This window comes from Macrobrachium nipponense, chromosome 40 (assembly GCF_015104395.2).
Source record: "Macrobrachium nipponense isolate FS-2020 chromosome 40, ASM1510439v2, whole genome shotgun sequence".
NCBI lineage: Eukaryota > Metazoa > Arthropoda > Malacostraca > Decapoda > Palaemonidae > Macrobrachium > Macrobrachium nipponense.
In genome coordinates this window covers 13161976-13189475 of record NC_061101.1, presented here as the reverse complement: position 1 = coordinate 13189475, position 27500 = coordinate 13161976, and the positions used below count along the sequence as shown (strand labels likewise).

Sequence of the window (27500 nt, the reverse complement as noted above, 5' to 3'; positions counted from 1 at the left end):
GTCAATTCCCATTCCAAATGCAAGGATTCAAGTGGCAATTCCCATTCTAAAAGCAAGGATTTAAATAGGTCAAGATGATCTCTTAGAATATATTCTAATATCTTGGAATATTCCAGTTCCATGACCATAGAGATTTCAAGATCGATTCCCATTCCAAATACAGGGATGTGAATAGGCCAAGACAATATGTTAGAATATAATAAATATCTTGGAATATTCCTATTCCATGAACAAAAGGGTTACAAGGGCTATCCCCATTCCAAATACGAGGATTTGAGTAGGGTAAAATAATCTATTGATGTATAAATATCTTGGAATATTCCCATTCCATGACAAAGAAGTTAAGGTTAAAATATGACCTTTGATTTGGCAAAAATCCAGAGCTAAAATTTGAACCATTTTTTAGGACAACTTAGTGCAGATAGTACGAGTTGTAAGTTGCATTATTATTCATTCAGCGAGCTGGAAAACCCTCTTGAGTTGCATTATTCATTCAGCGAGCTGAAAAAAGAAAAAAAGAAAACTTTATAAGATCAAAGGAACGCCATCAAATCAAGTTCACCAGACAGAAGGTCAAGACGCCACTCTCTTCCGGTGTGCATTTGGCAACCGGTCAAACTGGGCAGCCAAGCAAGCACGGAGACAAGCACATGCAGGCACAGAGATTCTGTATAACTGTAACTCTCTTACAGAGGTCCTATGCAACTGTAAGTCTCAGTGATTTTCAGTGATTTTAGCTAGGCCTATCGTATCGTACCAAAACTCGATGTTGCAGTTGTTTTTATATACAATAGTCTACCTTGCGAATCAAATAGGCCTATTGCTTCAATACCACAACTCGATATACTGGAGAGAAAGAGAGTTTCAAAATAGATAGTTCTGTAACTATACTCGGTTTTTTTCCATTTGTCCATCCGCCTGTGGTGTTTGCGTATGGTAACACTGCGTCCCGGGGTTTATAGTTACATTCAGCTTACATTCAACAACAATAATAATATCCTATTTCGAACATTAACGGTGTAATTTGCATACAGTAAATTATTAAAACACTTTTCAGTTGCAAATGTACCCAGATATCCTTTTATTTACCTAAAACTTACACATACCGTAACTATTTAAAGCCCGGGACGCAGTGTTACCATTCAAAAACACCACAGGCGGATGGACAGATGGAAAAAAAAAAAAAAAAAAAAAAGAGTATAGTAGAGAGAGAGAGACACAAACCACGCTTCTCCTTAACAAGTTTGAGGAATGCATGAAATCATAGATTCAGAGCTCCTAGAAACCTGTTTGTTTGTGTATGTCTGTGTATATGTATACGTGTGTGTTTGATGTCCCTACGCATGTGCGCGCGCGTGTGCGTTTGTGCAGCATTACACACACACAAGAATGACTGTGCGAAAGAAATAATCTGTAATAACTACGTAGTACGTTTACAAAGAATGATAATTATGGCGGTCAGACGTAGCCTATAGGGATTCTCTGAGCCCAACAAAAAGACAAAGAAATAGAAGAAGAAGGAAATGGAATCAGAAGAAGCAGAAGGAGACGAACTTATGTCTGTCCTTCTCGCGTCATTTCAATGTCAAAACAACGCAACCTTGCTTCACATGGTACTTGTGTTTTGGCGGTGGCGTTGTTGATTTTCCTGCTGTTTGTGGTCGTTTGTTGTTGTTCGTTTCTTTTTAGGACTGCAAGATTGACTTTACAGAGAGAAAGTTTGGGCTTATGATCTTGTCATTTGATCCGTACCTTCGAGAAAGAATCATTAAGATAATATTGTACTTTATTTCAATAACAGTATACAGGGCTTATGTTTAAATCTGTAAGTACAAGTTGCGTGTCTCCAGAATGTTGCTCTTGTGACTGTAGAATTGACTTCAAAAGAATTATTTAAACCTGTAATTCTGTAATTTAATTTGTAATTATATCTGTAAGCTTAAATGAAAGCATTATTGTGATATTCTTCCTGTATCTTAATACAATATAGGTATATGTTTACAACTGTGAGAACAAGTTTTAATAATAATAACAATAATGTTTGATCATATATTATATAATATATATATATATAATATATATATAATATATATAGTATATATATATATATATATATAGATATAAAATATATATATATATTATTATATATATATATGATATTATATATATATATATATATATATACGCCTATATAAGCCGGTACTTCTCTAAGCATGACAGCACAGATGGTTAGCTGGTATTCATAGATGTAAGGCTGACACTTTTCGTGAGTGTGTGCTTTTGTCTGTGTGTTTGTATGGTAAAAAAAAAACATTTATTTTTATCTTATAGACTTATGTAGTGTCAACCACTTATATAATTAGCGGTTTCTACCGGACTAAGCCTACACATGTAAGTAAGTTTTACAATTTGAACCAATCTAGGCCTCTGTCTTTCATATGTAAATTGCTTTATCTATTGTAAATTTGGCAAGTTTCTTTACATATAACATTTTGTTTAACTGACAAATGTGCCTCGAACTAGGCCTATGCCTGTAAGTCACTTTTACAATTTGTACCAAATTATACTGTTTTTTTCCATCTGTCCATCCGCCTGTGGTGTTTTCGCATGGTAACACTGCGTCCCGGGCTTTGAATAGTTACGCTATGTGTAAGTGTTAGGTAAATAAAAGAATATCTGAGTCTACATTTACAACTGAAAAGTGTTTTAGTAATTTACTGTATGCGAATTACACCGCTAATATTCGAAATAGGATATTATTTAAAGCCCGGGACGCAGTGTTACCATGCACAAACACCACAGACGGATGAACAGATGAAAAAAAAGAAAAAAAAAAAGAGTATAGACCTAAACCTGTTGCTTGTAAATGACCTTTTTCTGTCTCAATTTTAGCAAGTTTTGTTATTTAATTAATTTGCACTTTTTTCATATTAATTTATTTACTTCTGCCCCTTTACTGTCACATTTCTTTCATTATACAGCTATATTGCACCTCTGAAGCGCATTATAGGCCTAACCAAATTTTAAACTGGTGGGAAGCCTCACTAATCCTGACTTTTCATTTACAGGTCAGCAATGAAGGTCTTCTACAGGTCAATCTGGGCCCTGTGGGTATTTTGGACAGGGGCCAACTCCGCCCCTTGGATGACTCTAAACTCTAAGGCTGAACTTCCGGTTGGTTACCATTTGAACTACGTCAGGGTGAGTGGATTTTGGAGGAGCTTTATACTTTAGTGGTTCATGATAGACTTAATCATTGTTAAGCATTAGGATTTTAAATGGGCATGACTAATATTAAAGCATGGATTTCTAATTATATATGTTCCATAAAAATTAGATACTGAGATTATATACAACTGGCCTAACTCTACTTTATTCATTTCAAAACCAAATTTAGGCCTATAACAGGCAAGTTACCATCCATTAGTAACATTTTTTAAGCTGCCTTTACTTCATTCCTCAATTATCTTTATTATAATCTCCTCTAAATCATTACTTTATCATTTCCTTTCCTCCCTTTTGTGCAGTAGGCCTAAATTTTTTCTACTGAAGCATCTAACAAGTCCAAACCAAAATTAGGCCTAATTTTATCTTGCTGAATCACTAGACAGAGTCAAAATCGAAATTAAGCCTATAATAGACAAGTCATCATCTAATACTACCATTTTTCAAGCCGCCAATTCTCCATTACTTTATTATCTTTATTTATTCTCCTCTAAATTTCATTTTATTATTCACTGATTTCCATTTTAAGCCTATACACAAATCGTCATTCAATAGTACCATTCTGTCACCGCCATTGCTCCATTTCTGAATTATCTATAGTTATTCTCTTCTCAATCCATATTTTATCATTCACTAACATCTATTTTCACTTATTATCTTCTAAATCCATATTTTATCAATCCCTGACCTCTATTTCAGGCATTCCCTGCCCCAAATTGGGCTCACGACGACCCCATCAAGCAATCTGTCGCCCAAATAGACAGGGGACTCTTTCGTTCAAACGACTACGCCGTTGTCATGCTTGAATCAGGAGAAGAGGAAGACCCGTTCTCCAGGTAAGACGAGGTCACTGAAGACTCAATCAAAATACCAGGTGATTGACAGGTATTACAAGAATCACACGTGAATAAACAAAGGTTTGTCTTGTGCTCAGAATTCTGACGCCTTTTAATCAAGCGAGCAGATCCAAATGTTGATTTACAGTGAGTGATTGGGATATCGTGAATGAATCAGCCATTTAAACCCTGTTTGAAGGTCACGTAGAGCATTGTAGGGTTTACTGAAGGCTTGTTTGCGGCGTCCCTTAGGCCTGTAGCTGAGCCTAATTTGTTTTAAGCCTTTCTACTTAACCACCAGTCCAGTCGTTTGGTTCACAGTTGATGGCATGGGATTTTATGAATGAGGCAAGTCATTTTACCATGTATAGGAGTGTGGCCGTCTGTAAACCTTACATGGGACACTGTAGACATGACTAAAGACTTGTTAACGGCGTCCTAGGTCCACAGTTGAGCCTAGTTGGTTCAAGACTTTTACTTAACCCCCAATCCCACTTCCGCTCTTCAGTCTTGCTAACCAACCACTCCAGAACCTTCCCTTGACTGTCTAGTGCCCTAAATGGCTGAAAGTACCCCAGTGCTTGGCTTAATGCCCGAACTTCATAAACCAAATCAGCCATTTTTTAATAAATCGCAGAAGGCACCTATAGGTCTAACCATCTCTACCACCAGGTTGCTCTTCGCCGTGCAAGAACCGACCAGAGAGGCAAGCAGCCAATCACAGACCAATGAAGGACAATTGGCTAAGGATAATAGTTATTTAGGAGAAGAAGAATCTTTCACAGGATCCTTCGAGGGGTTAGGAAATTCCCAGCGGAGGAGGACGAGAAGGAAGGCAGAGAGCGATAAGGTGAGTAGGTCTAGGATTGTAGAATGGAGTTAAGTTTGACAGGCTCTGAATTTTTAGCCGGTTTAAATGGACGAAAGGTTTCATTGCAGGTCTAAATGCCCGGTTTAATTTAACCTCCTTCTTCTAGAGTGTAAAGTTTCTGTTATAATGTATTGATGATTTTTCCCTGTACACAAACACTGAATACATCTGTAGATCTACACATGACACCTGTATGCAGACACCCATTTTCCTGTAACTAGACCAATGGTTTAATTAAACCTTTTTCCTCGAGTTGGTAACGTTTATGTGTTATAATGTGTCAATGAATGATGCCTATACACAAACACATGAGTATAAACACCACGTACACACCTAGACCTACAAATGACAGCTGTATACATATATACACCCATTTTCCTTCATGTGACCAGACCAATGGTTTAATTTTACCTTTCCCCTTCAAGTTGGTAATGTTGTGTTAATGTGTTAGTGATAATGCCCTATACACAAACACATGTATATAAACACCACATGCACATATAGACCTACACATGACAGTTGTATTACGTATACACCCTTTTCCAAGCAAGTAACCAGACCAAACCAGCCCATTCTCTAGACTCAAAGCTCACACCAAACCAACAAAGGCTTCTATTTTAAGAAAATTGTCTTAGCAAAAGACCTCACAACCAAATAAAAAGGCTAAAGAGAGTTGGTTTTGGTTTGCAGGTGGACGAAAATACCAACAGAAGCGGAGAGAACGACGGAGAAGTTGATGATGAAGAAGAAGAAGACGGACAGGGCAGACAGGAAAGAGAGGCTAAGAACAACAGGGAGGTAGGCCTAATTCACAAGACACTTTTTAATTCTCAGGTTTTTCTTCTAACTTACTGTATTTCAGGGTCCCCCTGCTGTAGATACAGTTGACTGTAGCTGTATAAGTTTGTGCATGAGTCTAATGCTTGTGTTCGGTCAAGATAAGTGATATTTAAGCCAGTAAAATTAACAGAGGGCTCAGATAGGTCTAATGAATGTTAGAAGACATCCCGGCCAACTAGCAAGGATGGCAAAAGCCTCTGCTGTCGTATGTTTGAAATGGCAGAATGCCATATTAATTTCCCATGACGTATAAGTTTATATTTACTTCAAATAAGTGATACTTTAATCAGGAGCATGACTAGAGGATTCGTATATTAGCATACTAATACATTATTCTGTCAGTTAGATGTCCAGAGTGTTCAGTAAACACAATACTTACAGAAACATTAGTAAACTAATAGATTTTTCTGTCACTTAGGTGTCTGAGTGTTAAGTAAACTCAATACTTACAGAAACATAAGTAAACTAATAGATTTCTCTATGAGGTAGGTGCCTTGAGTTTTCAGTAAACTCAGTACTTACAGGAACATAAGTAAAATAATAGATTTTTCTGTCAGTTAGGTATCTTGAGTGTTCAGTAAACACAATAAAATGTGGAAAAACTTGTACATTGCTGACCCCTAATTACATTGTGGTTCCACTCTGCAGACGAGGGACGAAGACAAATGCAAAGTCAGTGACGAGGACAAAGATGACTCCAGACACAGCAGGAAGGATGGCAGTAAGGAGAAGAAGAAGAAGGACAGCTGTGAAGAGGATAAGGATAAAGATAAAGATAAGGACAAAGATAAGGATAAGGATAAGGATTCAGACAGTAGCACCACAGCAAGCCCCAGCGTTCCAGCTCAGATAGTTCCTGGTCAGACTGTCCCAGGTCAAGGTGTTCCAGGCCAGATTGTACCCAGGTCAAGGTGCTCCAGGTCAGACTGTCCCAGGTCAAGGTGCTCCAGGTCAGACTGTTCCAGGTCAAGGTGCTCCAGGCCAGATTGTACCAGGTCAGAGTTTCCCAGGTCAAGGTGTTCCAGGTCAGACTGTCCCAGGTCATGGAGCTCCAGGTCAGACTGTCCCTGGTCAAATAGTTCCAGGTCAGACTGTCCCAGGTCAAATAGTTTCAGGTCAGACTGTCCCAGGTCAAATAGTTCCAGGTCAGATTGTCCCAGGTCAAGGTGTTTCAGGTCAGACTGTCCCAGGTCAAGGTGCTCCAGGTCACATTGTTCCTGGTCAAATAGTTCCAGGTCAGATTGTCCCAGATCAAGGTGCTCCAGGTCAGACTGTCCCAGGTCAAGGTGTTCCAGGTCAGACTGTTCCAGGTCAAGGTGTTCCAGGTCAGACTGTCCCAGGTCATGGTGTTCCAGGTCAGACTGTCCCAGGTCAAGGTGCTCCAGATCAGACTGTCCCTGGTCAAATAGTTCCAGGTCAGACTGTCCCAGGTCAAATAGTTCCAGGTCAGATTGTCCCAGGTCAAGATGTTTCAGGTCAGACTGTCCCAGGTCAAGGTGTTCCAGGACAGACTGTCCCAGGTCAAGGTGCTCCAGGTCACATTGTTCCTGGTCAAATAGTTCCAGGTCAGATTGTCCCAGGTCAAATAGTTCCAGGTCAGATTGTCCCAGGTCAAGGTGCTCCAGGTCAGATTGTCCCAGTTCAAGGTGCTCCAGGTCAGACTTTCCCAGGTCAAGGTCTTCCAGGTCAGACTGTCCCAGGTCAAGGTCTTCCAGGTCAGACTATCCCAGGTCAAATAGTTCCAGGTCAGACTGTCCCAGGTCAAGGAGTTCCAGGTCAGACTGTCCCAGGTCATGGAGTTCCAGGTCAGACTGTCCCAGGTCAAGGAGTTCCAGGTCAGACTGTCCCAGGTCATGGTGTTCCAGGTCAGACTGTCCCAGGTCAAGGGGCTCCTGGTCAGAGTGCCCCAGGTCATGGTGTTCCAGGTCAAGGGGTTCCAGGTCAGAGTCCCCCAGGTCAAGGTGTTCAAGCTCTGAATTTCCCAGGTCAAGTTGTTCCAGGTCAGAGCATCCCAGCTGAAAGTGTTCCAGGTCAGAACATCCCAGCTGAAAGTATTCCAGGTCAGAGTGTCCCAGCAGAAGGTGATCCAGGTAAGAGTATCCCAAGTGAGCCAACTCAAAGTGCTGCAGTTCCAGGTTCCACCTCAATCCAGAACACTGCAGTTCCAGGTGCCTCAGTTACAGTATCTCAAAACATTGTAGTTCCAGGTGCCGCAGCCAATGCAACTCAGAACAGTGGAGCACCCGGTGCCACAGCAGCTCAGAACACTGTAGTTCCAGGTGCCACAGTCGCAGCAACTCAGAACACGGGAGTTCCAGGTTCCAGTGCAAATCAGAACACTGTAGTTCCAGGTGCCACAGTTGTAGCAACTCAAAACACGGGAGTTCCAGGTGCCACAGCAACTCAAAACACTGAGGTGCCAGGTGCCACAGTCACAGCAACACAAGACACTGCAGTTCCAGGGGCCTCAGCCACTGCACCTCAGAACACAGCACCTCCAAGTGCCAGAGCAGTTCAGAACACCGTAGTTCCAGGCGCCACAGTTACGACAACTCAAAACACTGCAGTTCCAGGTGCCACAGCCAATTTCACTCAGAACACTGTAGTTCCAGGTGCCACAGTCACAGCAAATCAAAACACTGTAGTCTCAGGCGCTACAGGAACTCAAAACACTGTAGTTCCAGGCGCCACAGTCACAGCAAATCAAAACACTGGGGGGGGGGGAGGGGGGGAGGAGTCTCAGGCGCTACAGAAACTCAAAACACTGTATTTCCAGGCGCTACAGTCCCAACAGGGCAAAAATTTCCCAAAACCAATGTATTTTTCAGGTGCCACAGGAACTCAGAACACTGTAGTCCCAGGTGCCACAGTCACGGCAACTCAAAACACTGTAGTTTCAGGTGCCACAGCCAATGCAACTCAAAATGATGTGGCTCCAGGTGCCACAGCCAACGCAACTCAAAATGATGTGGCTCCAGGTGCCACAGCCAACGCAACTCAAAATGATGTGGCTCCAGGTACCACAGCCAACGCAACTCAAAATGATGTGGCTCCAGGTGCCGCAGCCAACCCAATTCTGAAAGATGCGGTTTCAAGCGACACAACAACTCAAAACACCGCAGTAACAGAAGACACAACAACCCAAAATGCCACGGGACCAGATGGTACCACAGAAGAAAGCACCACACTACGATTTTAAAGCCACCAGAAGTCAGAACACCACAATACAGTGAGCAAATGACACCTGGTACCACCACCAAATGACACCACAACGCAAACACAATACCACAAATGACACGTGGTATCTTACAACCACGACAACTCCTACCAGAAACCTTCATTCAAATTAGCACTAACACAAGTACCACTTTCCCCCCCAGGTATCAGGGAAGGTACAACCACTCATATTATGACTTCAGGTGAGATAATTTAAACCCATCTGAGACATTTATCTACAGTCAAACCTTAAAACTTTTATCATTACAGCCCATGTACCTGTAACATAGCAGCAGAATACTGTATAACTGTAGGATCAATTTCTAAATTGATGTTATATTTCTGCTCATTGTGTCTTGGCAGATTCCTGTAGGAATGAAGTGTATGTACCCCATAAGTAACTTACAGTTGTTCCATTTTAGATAGCTATGATCTGTATCTTAACATATTGCTGTAAGGAATAACTGTATGTAACCTATAGCAGCTATGGTCCAGCTCACAGTCGTAGATCTGCAAGAGTTATTGTAGCAATGCATTATTACTGCAGAAGGACCCTGTAACTATTTATGAGTTGATGTGGACCACTGGTTGCTATATCATTGTCATAAAACTGTCTTTGTATACCTGTTTTAATTTATTATTGTTAAAATGACTAATAATAATTGTTATATTCTGTTTTGCTAGATGTTAGAATTTTGGCAGAAGGAACCATAATTAATGTTTGGACCTACTGTCTTGATTACAAAAATTAATTATCTGAATTTGTATCATTGACAAGGACAATAATTTTATAGATAAACTGGTATAGACAGGTGAAAATATATTGTGCTTTCTAAATGTTCACTCAGACATTCTTGTAGTTTACCGAACTATACAAAAGAAAACATGCCCTTTTAGACTTGACCCAGGAGAAAGTTCCAATCTTCTGAAAGGAAGAGGTGAGCCCTTCCAAAGAAAGCATAATGACTCGCTACCAAACTGAAAAGCTAAAGAAAAAGAAGAAGATTAGTAAACAAAGATATTGCCTTACTAAATCAGATCAGAATCTGCCAGAACAGTCAGTCATAATCCTTCAGTGTTTGATATAAATAAATAAAAACATTGTCTTCAGAAACTCTGTGCAAGCATACGTTCCACCTACTGATATGATACTATCATAAGAAAAGACTCCATTAGATTTTTTTATCTACAGCTATTATTAATGTTATTGAGAAGCTAATCCCCACACCCCCATTCAAATGGAATAAGCCTACATGGGACATTGCCTTGAAGAAATTCAAGCTTCCAAAGAACATTAAAAAGTTCATTTGAAAGAAGTTACAAAATATAATAGGAAAGTGCCTGCGTCAGTAATTACGTATCGAAGTAATTGTTAAACATTATTGTTGCAATATATGGTAATTAGACAGTTGTTAAAAGGATATTTAACTCTAAAAACAAACCCTTTCCTAAGTCTTACAAAATCTTATGACGTCAAGGCTAAGTTAAAGAAAACGTGAGAAAACATGAGATGATATAGAAAACGGAGATAACAGCTAATCACTGACAGCTGACTGGCATGCCACTGTTGTTTGCAAAACTGGTCAGTTTTGGCGATATACTCATACTAAAGACCAAATAAGCGTATACCCAGTTTTACTGGCTTGTAAAAGAAAACAAGTTGGATAATCAGGTAAACGACTTCTTAAACCTGTCGGGGTAAAGAGGTCACTTGTGCTTCTGAGAGCCCCTTTTTATTACTATTATTATTATATTATATCATCTCGCTGGTTCTAGTAGTCTAAATCAAGAAAGTACCTTTTATTCTCACGTTATTTTTAAAGGGAATAAATATTCGCGTTCGGACACTCAAAACTCTTATATAGATATAAACAGAAAGACGTTCAACTTTTTTATTTTTTTAGATGGAACAAATATTCGCGTTTCAGAAACTTGAAAAACTTATATAAACAGAGGAACGAATTTGCTAAGGCTTTCAGTGCGAGTTTCATCCACACCCGCCCCCTCCCCTTCTCTTTTAGATGGAATAAATATTCGCGCTTCGGACACATTGGCGAGGCAGACCCATAAATAGAGGGGTCGGTTTCACCACGTTTTCAGTACGCGGTTGGAGGCCGTAGGAGTAATCTGTTAGCTTGGGAGCTCTCAACTATTCTTTACTCGTTTCGCTAAGACTAGAATATATTCTTGGTTATTTTAACTGTCGCTCAGTAACCCCCTAAAGGGGAGATGGATTGAAGGTGAGTTGATAAGTAGAACGACTTAGGTAATAATGGCATTTATCAAACTATCAATTTTACTGGTTTTGTTAAATAACGAAAATTACACCTTTGATTTGTAACAGTCTAATTTTTATGTTAAATTAACAAATTAGTTTAAATTTAACGAAGTTGTTAGATTAACCAATCTGATTTAGATTTCAACGGAATATCAGTGAAACTCTGAGAGAGAGCGAGAGCTTGAGTCACGTTTACACGTAACATACAAAATTTAACCAAACTCAAATATATATATATATATATATATATATATATATATATATATATATATATATATATCAAAATAATTAATAAAACTCCATAATTTTGTTTTTGGATTGATGAGTATAAGATAATTAAGAGAGAGAGAGAGAGAGGTTAATCTCAAATCCAACTTTTCGCACAATAACTGACAAGAATTTTACCAATCGAAGTTTAATTTTTCGAATGTAGGACAATTGAAACAGAGAAAGAGAGAGAGAGAGGGTGCTTATTTCCGAGTCCAATTATTCGCGCAGTTAGTAATTTGAAGATGAAAAATCCAGGTTGAAATTGTCCTCGTATTCGTCGTTTCTTCTTAAGCTGTCGACGGGGGTGGCTTGAAGGCGTCTGATGACGTCACGGCTTACAGCTAATCGGTAGCTGAGGTTCCTCTATCTGGCTATGATGTAACTTACTGGGTTTGTGCGTGTTTTTGTGTATGTGTTAGCAATAAACACGTGCAAATACACTTGACGCATGTGTATGTATATATATATATATATATATATATATATATATATATATATATATATATATATATATTAAACTAAAAAAGTTTAAACAAACTTGGGCATTTACCCCAAAACCATAAAAACACGCTTATTTTGACCAGATCACTCTTTAAGACATCAGTAACTTCAAACAGAATAAAATCTCTCTCTCTCTCTCTCTCTCTCTCTCTCTCTCTCTCTCTCTCTCTCTCTCTCTCTCAGCGTATAAGTTCATTGTCCAGTTATATTTCAAGATTATCAGTCAGGAAACTACGTAAATAAGGTATAGGCAGATACAGAGAGAACCTGGAACTCTCTCTCTCTCTCTCTCTCTCTCTCTCTCTCTCTCTCTCTCTCTCTCTCCTCGTTGTAGTCTGTCAATATCAGTGAGCTATAATCATAATTTGAACAACAGAATATCTGTATTGTTAACTATGACATCTATGGAGCACAAGAATCTTTCTCTCTCTCTCTCTCTGAGTAACGGCTTGCATGAAGAATTTACACTTTAATTTTTTTTTTAGAGAGAAAGACAGAGAGAGAACTGGTTTTTCTCGTCGCACGCAAACCTGTATTGAGAATTGCAAGGTATTGGCCCGACCTACAAAGGCGAATGATTCTACCCAAAAAAACAAAAGGAAATAATAATTATTTACTTGATGATTTTTGTGCATATGAGTATCTGACTCCTAGTACGTTATTGCGCATTTAAGCAAATTATTTGACAGTTCTCCGCTACTTTCAGCACAATTATTTCTATCAGTTTGTTTGATTTCAAGACTTTTTTTTTCTCATTCCTTTATTAAGAATCACTTTACAATTTCAGATTCATATTTCCTATATGTCCGATTTATCTAACAAAACTGCTATGAGTATTTTATATTTATTTCATAATATTGTGCTTTTACATCTATTTTACAATGTATTGTATCGAAGACGTGAAAGATTCCAAGAATTCAATTTTGAAGAACGAGAGAGAAATCCTGGATTGCCCTGGATAAAATTATTACCTTGAAGAGAAGCCTTAGGCCTTGAGCCAAAGCAACTCTCTCTCTCTCTCTCTCTCTCTCTCTCTCTCTCTCTCTCTCTCTCTCTCTCTCTCTCTCTCTCTCTCTCTCTCTCTCTCTCTCTCTCCTGGAAATATCATGGACTGGATCATCCATGAAGTGGGGAGTTTTATATATGTAATCCAGTTCCGGATGAACTCAGGTTCTAGGTTAGCAGGAGAAAGGCGAAACCCTCCAGTAAGAATTACTACCATAATCTTTAATTTCTCTTCTGAATCCCCTCCGAGCGTCCTGACCTCCAGAAATGGGTCAAGGGTATGTTGACCTGGGCTCGGAGAGATGTATTGAGGTATATTAGCTGTATTCATACACGGGGAAAGAAGTAACGGACATACACACACACAACTTGTGCAGAAAATTGTGAAAATTCGTGCTTAAGAAAACGTGTATGTGTGAGCGTTTGTGCTCGAATGTATGTGTGTATGTATGTGCATATCTCTAAAGATATTTACGTACATACACACACGCACATACACACACAACTTGTGTAGGAGATACTGAGGCAACCATTAACAGAAAGGGTCATCTTTGTGAAAATTTGTGAAAATTCGTGCTTGAGAACATGTGTAGGTATGTATGTGTGAGCGTTTGTGCTTGAATGTATGTATGTGTGTATGTATTTGTATGTGCGTATGTATGTGCGTATTCTACAAATATTCCCTGTAGGAGACAGTAGGCCCACCCCCCAGCCACAAAGGGTCACCCGCGTAAAAAAAGATTTTTTTTTTTTATGTCTACTTCAGAACAAGACGTGTATGCGTGTTCCTTCCAGCGCTCGTGCGCGTGTACTATGTGTGCGTGTGTACGTACGTGAGCATCTCCGAACGTGCCTTCCCCGCCTAACTGAAAGCTGTTCCATCAGATGCCTCTGAAGCAGAGGCCAGGCCCGGAGACCGAAGTGGGTCTAGCGCTGAAACCAGCGGGTCCGACCAGCGCCGCTAACGATCTTAGAACAGGTACTCGGAAGTTGGCTGCATCTGTGATAAGGTATTGGTTCGGTTCAGTGACCTCTTGTCTATGAAGCGTCAGTGTTTAGGTTGTTTGTGCCTGTTTGTGAGGTTGTTTATGTTCTTTTGGCACTGCAGATGATGTTGCGGTGTCTGACGCAAAACACCTGTGGATTTCGTGAAGGTTATTGGGCTAATTAAGTAGATATTGATGACGAAACGGCAAGATTTAAACGTGAGCAGATGGAGAGCTAGTATGCTGTGTGTTTGCGTGCTTAGGTGGTTTGTGCCTGTTTGTGACCTTGTTTGTGTTCGTTTGGCACTGCAGACGATGCAACAGTGACTTAAGCAAAACGCCTGTGAATTTCGTGACGGTGTATAAGCCAGTTACAAAAATATTAATGAAGAAAACTGTGAAACTTAAACATGTAGAATTGGAAATTCAAGAGGGCGTGTGATAATGTTGTTCTAGTGCAGTTTTAGTGTCTAATTATTAAATTTAAGGTACTTATTATGAAGAATCGTCAGCAAAAAACATTTTTTCATAGCAAGATAGAGTTAAAATCTATGTAGAAGTATCAGGTTGGACTCGAGAACGCTAAAAAACACAAGAGGAATATCTGATTATTGACCACCTTTGAAATTAGCCGTTATAAAGGGCCAATCCTCTCCAGACTAATACTGCTACTACTACTACTACTACTACTGCTACAGTACAAGATTGCAGCTCACAGGAAAGTGACATCCAATTACGCGAACTTGTTTAAACTTTTTTTTACACATTATGAACCAAACGACTACACTTTGGAAACGGTTAACTGATTGAGACTGAGGTCAAGATCGAACAGAATCGATCTTACGAAATCCTAATCAGCTCGACCCACTTCAATCTCGGATGGTGTACGATAAGGAATTGATAAAAAGATTGGATATGTATACGTAGATTCATCAGCGGTGGTCATCTGTCACGGCTGAGAGAGAAACTGTGTAGTTTTTGGTGTAGTGCATAAACAACATTTTCGAGAGAGTAAAGTGATGTATATGAATGTGAGCAGAAGATCATTATTATCATTATTATTCATAACAGGAACCCCTATTCATATGGAAGAAACCCACAGAAGGGGCCACTGACTTGGAAAAAATTCAAGTTTCCAAAGAATATTAGTGTTCAATTGCAAGAAGTAACAGAAGATAACAGGAAATACAGAAAGAAAAGATTGTTTATTATTAAATTAAAATGGATACATTAATAAATAAATAAAATTGATAAAAGTGTAAGTAAATTATTAGAAAACAGAAGATTGAGGGGCTAATTTGAGCAGAAAATACCACAACAGACTGTATAGTAAGTTCAAGAGACGAGAGTAGTGTTAAAAATACTGAAGAGACAAGAGTCGAGTGCGCAGTTAGGTACTTGTTAGTAAAAAAGGCAGCGGAGGATTTGCAAGACCCTGCAAGCACATAAAACTTATTGAAGACAAAAGCAGAAATGTATAGTTGGACCTGTGAACTAAACCTACCTTTGTGAATGCAGTGCTTTGATGCTAAATTTACAGAAGACCTAAAAATTAATGAAAAAAATCATTTTACACGAACCGGCGAGAACCTGCATAAGCGATAGATATCATTTTATGAAAGGTCTCCAAGATGAATGATAACCTACCTTACGTGTCCCCTGCTGTTCTGCAAGATGGAATCTAGTATTGTTTCCAAAATGTATGACCAAGAGACCTCCTTTAACTTAATTTTTTTTTTTTAAGCAGATCACCATGATTCATTTCCGTGTCAGTTTGGGAAACAAAGAGTGAGATGCGTTATCTCCCGAACACCGGATGCTGGTAACGGATTTCTCTCACAGGATTAAAGAAAGTCTCTTGTTATGGCTTAAGATCTTATCTTACGGGTGAATGGACTACAAGGTATAGACAGTCAGAACATGAATGAATTCATTGATAAAACCGTAAACGTGAATTGACACAGTTTAAGGGCAGATGCAATGTATTACCACTTAAGACAATTCACCTTATATTTAATTATTGATTTGTATTTTATCTATTTAATTATTAATTTATGAATTTGTCTTTTTTTCTAATAGATAAAAAACAGTAATATTCTTTCGAAGCTCGAATAGGGACTTAATTCTATGAATAATAATAATAATAATAATAATAATAATAATAATAATAATAATAATAATAATATCTGTTTATCCACAACTCATCACAAAAAGATCTCATGCACATTCTTGACTGTCCAACCTCTCTAGCTATCATATCGTGAAATAAAATCAAATCACATACAAGCAAGCGCTTTCACAAACACGTGACGAACGCGCACGAAAATGCACGCATGCGTGACCTCACGCATTCTCACGAGCAGGGGCCAATTTATCTTTTTATAGTAATTATATTAACTCACGAATGTTAAACATGTAGGGATCATTGTTAAAATAAAGATGATATATACTTTTCACGATGTGAAAGTATATTTTCTCTCTCTCTCTCTCTCGTCCTCTCGGTCTGTCTCTCTCTCTCTGGAGGTATTGTTTTTTTTTTTTTTTTTTGGTGACGCTGCCAAGACTTTCAAATCTGTAAAAAGACGTCTTTGTACTGTATATATATATATATATATATATATATATATATATATATATATATATATATATATATATATAATATATAGATATCCTTTCCCAGTTTATTCAGTTTTTACCTCATTTATTCAATTTATTATTGAATTTCCATCTCAAACACAAAAATGTATCCACCCGCCTTCGTGTACTCATGACCTGAAGTAAACAGGTGTCGTAAGCCTTGACACAGGGGGGAGGGGGAGGGGGTTGGGGGGTAATTGTGAAAGTTGCCACCCTTAAGCAGGTCTGGGATGAGAAGGGGAAACTGGGAGAGAGAGAAGAGAGAGAGACTGGGTTTTTGTTGTCCTTTTAAACACAATAATTTATTTTTTCTATTTTTTTTTTTACTTTATTTATCTTCTCAAATATTTCTATATCTGGAAATCATTTTTCCAATCTAGAATGAGAGAGAGAGAGAGATACTGGGTTTTGTTGTCCTTCGTTTAAACATATTTATTGATCTTTTTGTATTGTTTTTTATTTTATATTTTTTTATCGTTTTACTTTTATTTTTCTTCTAAAAAATTTCTAGATCTGGAAATAATTTTTCCAGTCTATAATAAGAGAGAGAGAGAGAGAGAAAGATTGGGTTTTGTTGTCGTTCTTTTAAACACAATAACTGATTTTTTTATTTTGCTATTTTAGATTTTATTCTTTTTATCTTTTCATTTTTTTTGTACTCAAAAATTTCGAGATCTGGAAATAATTTTTCCAGTCTAGAATGGGAGAGAGTTAAAGCCTGGGTTCTGTTGTCCTTTTAAACACAATGATTGTATTTTTTAATTTTTTTTTTTATCTATTCAAAAAAATCCTAACTCAAGAAATACATTTCCTAGTCTAGATTGAGAGATAGAGAGAGAGAGAAAAACTGGGTGTTAATTATTATATATAACACTAATAATTACGATAATAATATTGACAGTTACAAAGCATCGTGCTATTTCTGTAAACTGGTGACAAAGGTAAAAAAAAAACAAGTTTCCCTTCTCTCTCTCTCTCTCTCTCTCTCTCTCTTTCTCTCTCTCTCCTCTCTCTCTCTCTCTCTCTCTCTCTCTCACCCAAAATCCTTTATTATATATATATATATATATATATATATATATATATATATATATATATATATATATATATGTGTGTGTGTGTGTGTGTGTATGTATGTATGTATGTAATTTATCTTGTTATAATTTATGTTTTTATTTATTCCATTGTTAATCCTCCAATTATTATTATTATTATTCTTATTATTATTATTATTATTTAATTATTATTTAATTTATGATTAGATTATTTGATTATTATTTTAAGACAGCATGGAAGGGAAACAGGGCCCATATCCCATTGATTGGATTACTGTTATAATAGGCATATATATCAATGTTGATATTATCATTTTTGTAACAGAGATAATGATGATGTTAATAACATTACCATTTATGCATTTAACGTGATTAACAACATTATGTTCTCATCTGTAAATGTCTATATTCACTGCATTATCTGTCCATCGAGAGAGAGAGAGAGAGAAGGACCTGTTTACTGATGCAATATTTTTCCCTTTACAGAGTTGAGGTAACATGCAGTGAGAATAACTGCATGAGATAACGCTGTGTCACCTCTCCATCGAGGCAGAAAGAGAGAGAGAGAGAGAAAGAAAGAGAAAAGAGCACAAAATGTCTTTCTCCACCCAAGGCAAACCTTTGTCATCTTGGAAGCGCCTGATTCTGGTCTTGATTCAAGGTTGTATTCTGGTTTCCTCCTTCCCAGCTCTCTACTCTTTACCACATTATCATCTGACGTCACCCTGGGTAAGAAAAAGGTCGACAAATCTATATTTAAGTAAACGGAAAATGTTTTCTCTTACTTATTTAAGTAGTTGAGGATAGATTTTGAATTTTAAGTAACTTTTGTCAGCAGTGACATCAAGACGTCAAGTTTGAATCGGTGTATAAATCTCCTGCGCGTTAGAGCTATAAGGAAATGCTGATGAAAAATCGATGTATAAGTAAACGAAAAAGGTTTTCTCTTACTTATTTAAGTAGATACAGACAGATTCTCAGTTTTAAGTAACTTTTGTTAACACTGACATCAAGACGTAAAACTCCTGCTCGCTAGACCTATAAGGAAATGCTGAATAAATTTATGTTCAAGGCCTAGACTCTCATACGTTTCTACTTTTACTTGACTCTAAACATCATTTTCAATTTTTCTTATATTTACTAACAAAATTATTTTCAAAAACGGTTACTACAGTCATTGAACTCCCTCCATCTTTTTTATTAATCAGCTTAAATTCAAAACCAGCACTTCTTAGGCCTAAACGCTCATATATTTGTATTCTGACTTAAAACTAAGTAGAATTTTGAAATTTTCTTATTTATGTATTATCAAAATCCTCTTCATATCTATTTATTTCAGTCATTGAAATCCCTCCGTCTATTTTATTTAATCAGGAATATATCGCTGGTCCTACGCATTAGGCCTATGTCTCACACATTTGTATTCTCACTTAAAACTAAGTAGAATTCTCAATTTTTGTCATATATGCTATCAAAACCCTCTTCAATTCCATTCATTTCAGTCACTGAAATCCCTCCGTCTTGTTTATTTATTCAGCTGAAGCCCAAAATCAGCGCAGAAGCGCTGGAACTCCAGCAGTCCATCGCTCGCGTGGACGAGACGCTCAACCGCTCTAATGACTATGGAAGCATCATGCTGGAATCTGGGGAAGAAGATGACCAGCTCTCCAGGTGACCAAAATTCCTCCTCCTCTTCCTCCTCCTCTACTTCTACTTCTTCTTCTTCTTCTGCTGCTGCTGTTTCGTTTTCCCTTCGTCTATCTTTCGTTTCATCTTGTTCTGTTCCTTTATCATGTCTGATTTAGCCTCTAGACCTACTTCTACGGTCTTCTTCTTCTTTTTCTTCTTCTTCTTTTCTTCTCTATTTCTAAGAAGTAGAAATCTTTAAAAAACGATGTATAGGCCTAAAAGGCAAACCTCTTCAGTAATAAAAAAAAAACTAAAAATGAAATAAAACTCTCCCTGGCATTGCCCGAAGCGTGCATGCAAGGAGCAAGCAAGCGGGAAGGAGTAATAACATAGGAACGCACCTACTTTTTGCACGCAAGCAAGCTCGTATGCACACGCAACTCAAACAGGTTTATATCATAGTCTCCTGAAAAAGAAAATTTTATCCAAACCAGTTTCAGGTTCAATTCCTCCATTTTTAGTTGATTTCCTAGTAAAAGAAAACTAAAACATTACTTTACTTTCAACCTAAAGTATTTTTCATTTTCTTAACAAAGAAAGAAAGCTAAAGTATGACTTTCCCCCTTTTTTTAATTTACAGATTACTCTTCAAAATACAAAACACTGAGGTGTGGCAGGATATGCAGAGCTGGGAGAGAAAGGTAATACAAAAATAGAAAGTTTATTGAGTCTTGATAATTCTAACTAGAATCGCGTCTATATTGTACAGTATACTTTTTAGAATCTTGTCTGTCTTGTAGAGTGTACTTATTAGAACCTTGTCTGTCTTGCGCAGTATACTTATAGAATCTTGCTTGTCTTGCACAGTGTACGTTATAAAATCTTATCTGTCCTATACAGTATACTTATAGAATCTTGCCTGTCTGGTACAGTATACTTATAGAATCTTGTCTGTCTTGTACAGTATACTTATTAGAATCTTGTCTGTCTTGCACAGTATACTTATAGAATCTTGCTTGTCTCGTACAGTATACTTACAGAATCTTGTCTGCTTTTTACAGTATACTTACTAAACCTTGTGTACAGTATACTCACTAGAAGCTTGTCTATTTTACAATATACTTACTAGAATCTTGTCCTGTAGAGTATATTCAAGGGAATCTTGTCTGTTTTTACAGTATACTTACTAGAAGTGCATTATGCTTAATAGAATCTAGTCTTGTAAAGTATGCTCACTAGAATCTTGTATGTTTTTTACAGAATATTTACTAGAATCTTGTCTTGTACAGTATACTTACTAGAAGCTTGTCTATTTTTTACATTATACTTAATGGAATCTTGTCTTGTACAGTATACTTAATAGAAAATTGTCTTTTACTTTACATTATACTAATCAGAATCTTGTCTTGTACAGTATGCCTACTAAAATCTTGCCTGTCTTATACAGTATACTTATAGAATCTTGTCTTGTACAGTATACTTACATACGTTATACAGAATTCTTTTCACAAATCTGTGTTTTATTGTAGTGAATGAAACCAAATCATAACAGTATATTATTAATTCACAATAATCAATGCATATTCTCCATTTTTCACCCTGAATCGACCTCGTCAACTTCAATACAGAGGACTGGGAGGCCACACAACTACTTGGAGGAAACTCGAGCCGCCATATGAGGAGAGGTAAGGGTAGCATTAATCTAAGTAGGTCTAGTCTTGTTACAATCAAGTTTGTGTAATTGTAAATCTCCTTCTAATTTTTTTCAGGTCTCTGGACTGCCATCATTAGCTTATTTATCTTCCTTTATATTTCTGCTACAAACGCGCACACAAACACGTACACATACACACACACGCTCACAAAAGTGAGACAAGACACTGACATAGGCCTAAGCAGAGCTTTTCTGCAAACACGCACATACACACTCATAAACTGTACTGCCTTCAGTAGCTTGTTTTTCTCCTGATATTTCTGCTACAAACACACACAGACACTCTCCCATACTTACACATACACACACACACACACACACACACACAAAACACACAAAAGTAAGACAAAACACTAACCAAAGACTGAGTAGTGTCATACTTGTGAAGTTTTTTTTTTTCAAGTTTCTTGTCGTTTTTTTTCAACATCCTTTGTTACTCTGATAAAATTAACTCCTTTTTTTTTAAACCTAAATTTTACAACATTGTTGCTCAAATGAAAAGATAAAATACTAATAAGCTAATTTAATTTCCCCCTTTACAGCATGGAGGGCATATTAAATACAGGCATAAGTCTACCATCAGCACCTAAAGACAGTCTAAAGAAATCCTGAGCAGCACATAGGCCTAATTCCAAGTCAGGAAAAACATGGAACAGGAAAAAAAAATAATCCCGAGGACTCAAGAAAACACGAAAAAAGGACACGAAAGAATCACGAATATACAGCCATAGAAACGACGTCCTGAGCACCACATAGGCCTAATTCTAAGTCAGGAAAAACATGGAACAAGAAAGCAACCAAAGGAGTCTTGAAAACGCACAAAAAAGGACGAAATAATCAAGAATCTCCAGTCACAGAAACTACAGACATAATAAAACCTTAAGCAACATAGGCCTCGGGTTACGAAGCTCTAAACAACATATGAGAAAGAAGAGTTGATCGCCATGTTATGAAGACTGAACCAAATCTGTTTTAGGAGATTCATTATAAACTAACATTGCCAGTTCATAATTACTGTGACATAACACAACACCAATTACATATTTGAAACTTGTAAAAACAGTATTTTAAATCCAGATGACACCATAATATTCCACAACAATATATGCATCGTGCACTCATTCAGATGCTTAGCAATACGTAAAGCTTGTGTTATGTAGCCTTGCAGTTTTATAGCAGTTTCTTCATCATGCGCTCATTTCAATTACAGTAACAATGCTTCTGTTAGTCGTGCTACAATATTTATATTCTCAGCAGATGCAAACATTGTTAGCTTTATCCTTTTTTATGTGACAAAACAATAGTTCAAGATATTCATAATTTTGTAACAAAAAAGACGGTAGCGTTGCAATTGATCTCCTCTCCCGTCTCTGCTACTTAGAACTCTCTCTCTCTCTCTCTCTCTCTCTCTCTCTCTCTCTCTCTCTTCTCTCGTTCTCTCTCTCTCTCTCTCTCTCTCTCTCTCTCTCTCTCTCTCTCTCTCTCTCTCATACACACACACACACACGAACAGCCCTCAGTGGAATAATTTACACATTAAAATCTCATTTGAACTGACAAAACATTCTACCATAAAAAGACATTAGGCCTAAGGTTTGATGGTTTCACATGAAAATGTTTGTAGAGTTTTCAGACTCAAAAGTAATGCACATAATAATCAAAGAAGTCACGTCTGTGATTATAACTGTCTGTTTAAGAATCCAGAGTATTTTGTAGGTCTACACCAAAAAATAGGCCTATTTTATTTTCTCAAATACAAAGCTTGACAAAGCTGTTCAAAACTACGGTGCTTTCATTTATATTTTCCTAAAATGTTTACATCCCCACTAACTAGCAGAAAGTGAACTTACAGTATAAGCAACTATGAAGAAGGTGCATATATCTTTAGATAAATAAATGTAGGCATACAGTAGCCAAGATCCTCTTGAATTTTTACGCTTATTTCTCTGTTTATGAAAACAGTTCCCTCATTTTTTTCATGCTCTTGAAATCTATCATATTTCAAGATTATGGTCATTGCTTTCTTAATTTAAATTTGGCCTAAATAAGTACATTCATTTCTCATTAGACCTTTTACGAACAAAAACATACAGAAGATGAATTAAGTGCTAAATATCACCTGTAAATAACGTAGAAAACATTAAAGTTTTTTGCCATGTTCTTAAAATCGTTCATCTTTCGAAATTATGGAAATTGTTTCCTCCAAATTTGGCCTAAATAAATAGAGTAATTTCTACGTGTTCCTTCAAATTTGTACATTAATTCTACATTGACCTTTTCATGAACTGAAACATACAGGAGAAAAAGAATTAAATATGTTATTTCACTTGTAAATAACGTAACAAAGAAATCGAGTCTTGATTATTTTCTGCTGAAGCTCTCTCATAATTCGAGAAATTAGCAACTGCTTTCTTCAAATTTGACCTAAATAAGCACATTAATTCAACCATTTTCCTTCAAATAAGTACATTAATTACCCAATTACCTTTTTTAATAATTATAAAGTATAGAAGATGAATTAAGTGCTGCATTTCACCAAAAACATAAAGTAAAATGAATTGTGACTCTGGAGATGGAAGAAGAAGAACCCATTTGACATAGCCTATGGCCAGACTTACCAAACGTTACAGTCACCCTCCGACTCCGTGTTGCCGTCATTTAACGTTAAATTTAACGTTAATCACAGCGTTAATTAGTGCAATTTGCGATCCAAATTCAACTTGAAGTATCTTTTAATCAGTGGAAGGCGAAATAAGTTTTAATAACAATTTAGAAGGAGAAATAAGGTAAGATAAAGTCGCTTTTGTGGAAAGAAGCCGGTAGGTATTGTAGTACTAGGCCTGAAAATGGCCGCTGTTACAAGTCAACCAATATAAAATTAACATAAAAACTTGAAAGCTATTTAAAAACTTGAAGAAAGTTATTTATAATTCAAGGTATATGCCATCAGTTATTATAGACCCTATTAAAAATATAAAATCAGCACAGGTTGAGAGTCATTTGACCATAGGTTTTGTCACTGGGTAGGCTAGTAACCATGTGGTAGGGCTTAGTACGTCCCAATACATTTAGGTAACTAGTATATGTTTTGGGTATTGGACTATGGGTACGTCGTGTATGTCATCCCATGAGAAGTAGGCGCCGGGGGCCTGACTGCAAGCCATTAGGGTAAGAGACTTCTCAGATTGTGGCAACCTTCCCGAAACAGTTAGGCTACTTGGATTCGCCGCCATGAGCATCAGTTAACGTGACCTCGAAGTTAGTTTTTTCTCCTTAATTATGAAATAATGGCATAATTCAAGTGCTTTTTTGGGAATGGGCCACGTTCCAGGAGAGGTGGCTGCTATGTCCGCCACTCAGCTGTTTATCCTGAAGGGGAATCCCCCACACCCCCCCCCCCCCCCCCCCTCTTAACAATGTCAGGTCAGTCTGTTGTTCACTAGGTTAGTAAGTTTAGCGTAATCCTACATGGTAAATGATTGAATGGCCACCTGGCGACCATCTAGCCCGTAGCACGGCCACCTTCCTGAAAAAATACTTTTAAGGCACAGGATATTGGTACGGCAGCTGTATCCTGATCGCGGTAGATATTGGTACGGCAGTGAATTGCGCATGCGTCAATTTCAGACTTCCTGCCATACAAATAACATAGGGTTAAAAACCACGTGGTACAGGGGTGGACCATGTACGATCAGCGTGAACAACCCCAAAAAAAGTACATTTATAACGCGTCCTGATATCGGAGATGGGCATCAGTCGCGACTTCTTGTTGGTGAGAAACGGAGCTAAAGACCTCTACTCCGGTGTCAGGACGCGTTAGGGTAAAACACCACGGCAGGCCAAACAGGCCACCTACAATCAACGCTTGCCACCCTCCGGAAAAGTACATTATAACGCGTCCTGACACCGGAGATGGGCATCAGTCGGACTTCTTGTTGGTGAGAAACGGAGCTAAAGACCTCTACTCTCCTTTCGAAGTAAGTATTTTCTCCTAAAGTTAGAAATTAACCCTCTTACGCCGATTGGACGTATTAAACGTCGAGTCAAATGTCTCCCGTATGCCGATTGGACGTATCATACGTCGGCTCAAAAAAGTTTTTTTAAAAATTCGCGGAAAAATACTTATAGCCTACCAGCCGAAAACTTTTGTATCACGCGCCTTGGGGGATGCTGGGAGTTTCACGGATCAAGGCGTTGTTTTTGTTTACAATCGCTACGCAGGCGCGCAAGCGCGAATTTCTTTCTTATCGCACTAAAAAGTATCAGTGACCACATCTCGGAATTATTTCGTCACTTTGACATAATTATTGCACCATTTTAAATTATCCTTTACATGAAGTATTATATATGAAAATGTGCGCAATTTCATGCACAATACAACTAAAAAAATACTCATGATTGTAGCTTTATCAATTTTGAAATATTTTTCATATAAATAACGATAAGTGCAAAATTTCAACCTTCGGTCAACTTTGACTCTACAGAAATGGTCGAGAAACGCAATTGTAAGCTAAAATTTCTTATATTATAGTAATATTCAATCATTTTCCTTCATTTTGCAACAAATTGGACGTCTCTAGCACAATATTTCGATTTATGGTGAATTTATGAAAAAACTTTTTTCCTTACGTTCGTGCGATATAACTCTTCCGATAAATTTTTTCGTGCGATTGTCCTAATGTTTGCACCCTTTAAATTTGTCGTTACATAAAGTTTTATATATGGAAATGTGCGCAATTTCATGCACAATACAACAAAAGACAACCCATGGTTGTAGCTTTTATCAGTTTTGAAATATTTTCTATATAAATAACGTTAAGTGCAAAAATTTCAACTTTCGGTCAGCTTTGACTCTACCGAAATGGTCGAAAACGCAATTGTAAGCTAAAACTCTTATATTCTAGTAATATTCAATCATTTACCTTCATTTTGCAACGACTTGGAAGTCTCTAGCACAATATTTTGATTTATGGTGAATTTATGAAAAAAAAAAAAATTACGTTCGCGCGGTAAAACTCTTCCGAAAAAATCAGAATTTTTTGTGCGATTGTCGAAATGTTTGCACCATTTAAAATTAGCTGTTTCATAAAGTTTTATATATGAAAATGTGCGCAATTTCATGTAGAATACAACTAAAAATGATTGAAGTTGTAGCTTTTCTCTTTTTTCGAAATATTTGCATATAAATCACGATAAATAGAAAAAAAACCACGTTCGGTCAAATTTGACTCTACCGAAATAGTTGAAAAACGCAATTGTAAGCTAAAAACTCTACGGCCTAGTAATATTCCGTCATGTTTCTTCATTTTGAAACAAATTTGAAGTCTCTAAAACAATATTGTGATTATGGTGAATTTTTGAAAAATATATTTACCTTCACTCCGCGCGCCGATTCGCGGCCGCAAGTCTCCGAAAATACGTACATGGCATTATCCTAATATTTGCTCCTTTTTCATATTAGCCTTTTTATAGAGTTTTCATATATCAAAAATGTGCGCAAATTCATGAAGAATACAATATAATTGAAGGTTTGTAGCTTTTCCATCTTCGAAATATGTGCATATGAAAAAAATATATATTAAAATTTCGACATTCGGTCAAATTTAACTCGTCCGAAATGGTCGAAATCTGCAATTCTAATCTAAAACTCTACAGTATCGTAATATTCAATCATTTGTCTTAATTTTGAAACAAATTGGAAGTCTCTAGAACATTATTTAGAATTACGGTGAATTTTTGAAAAAAATATTTTTTTGCGTCCGCGCGTTACGAATTCGTACATCATTTTGTGATAATATTTTTCCGGTGTTACTTTTATTGTTTTACAATGTATTATATATCAAAATGATCGCAATTTAGTGTACAATACAACGCAAAAAAATAAAAAAAAAAGTAACTGTTAGCTTTGACCGTTTTCTGCACAGCGTGATTTGAATACAATTATGTATGAATTTTTTTTTTTCGCTACCATATATCGCATTATTTACATATGATAATGATATTATTTTTCATTTCTGATGGTTGCATTCTAAACTTCAGGCAATGACAAAAAAAAGGAGCCAAAATGAACTCTTAATCTTCAAAAGTACGCGCGCTGTAATTTTTTGAAAAAATTATTTTTTTTTTCCACTTCGCGCTCACTCCAAACCAGGCCCGGCATACGGGAGACGTTTTGATTTTAGGGCTCCGGCTTAAGAGGGTTAAGGCCAAAATTTTAAGATTTAAACAGAGGGTACTGAAAAGGGTGGCCACGGCAGTGGAAATCTCACCAAAACGCCTTAGAAATTTTTTACTTACAAAACTAGGGTAGATCATCACAGCAGGCCACGCAGGCCAGCTACCATCAATGCAAGCCACCCTCCGAAAAAGTACATTATAACGCGTCCTGACACCCGAGATGGGCATCAGTCGCGACTTGTTGTTGGTGAGAAACGGAG

General features: G+C 37.3%; 2 protein-coding genes across 4 annotated transcripts in view; both read left to right on the top strand.

Annotated features, from left to right (window-relative positions):
- LOC135211843 (spidroin-2-like) overlaps window positions 1–8971 on the top strand; it is a 10602-nt gene extending 1631 nt beyond the window's left edge. Inside the window, exons 2-7 of the mRNA XM_064245052.1 lie at window positions 3069–3201; window positions 3925–4061; window positions 4734–4911; window positions 5623–5730; window positions 6421–6652; window positions 6684–8971. Of these exons, the coding sequence (XP_064101122.1) occupies window positions 3076–3201; window positions 3925–4061; window positions 4734–4911; window positions 5623–5730; window positions 6421–6652; window positions 6684–8971 (3069 nt within the window). The 5' untranslated portion in view covers window positions 3069–3075. The remainder of the gene's footprint in view (window positions 1–3068; window positions 3202–3924; window positions 4062–4733; window positions 4912–5622; window positions 5731–6420; window positions 6653–6683) is intronic.
- Window positions 8972–11072: 2101 nt separating this feature from the next.
- LOC135211926 (uncharacterized) lies at window positions 11073–22484 on the top strand. 3 transcript variants are annotated; one of them, XM_064245163.1, is made up of 6 exons: window positions 11073–11228; window positions 18207–18449; window positions 19258–19391; window positions 19990–20050; window positions 20978–21034; window positions 21606–22484. In XM_064245163.1, exons 2-5 carry the CDS (start codon window positions 18315–18317, stop codon window positions 21026–21028), a joined length of 381 nt encoding a protein of 126 aa, XP_064101233.1. In that variant the 5' UTR covers window positions 11073–11228; window positions 18207–18314; the 3' UTR covers window positions 21029–21034; window positions 21606–22484. The 3 variants fall into 3 exon arrangements, with proteins under 3 accessions (XP_064101233.1, XP_064101235.1, XP_064101234.1); XM_064245165.1 differs by lacking the exon at window positions 11073–11228 and adding an exon at window positions 13907–14052; XM_064245164.1 differs by lacking the exon at window positions 11073–11228 and adding an exon at window positions 13909–14021.
- The last annotated feature ends 5016 nt before the right edge of the window (window positions 22485–27500 follow it).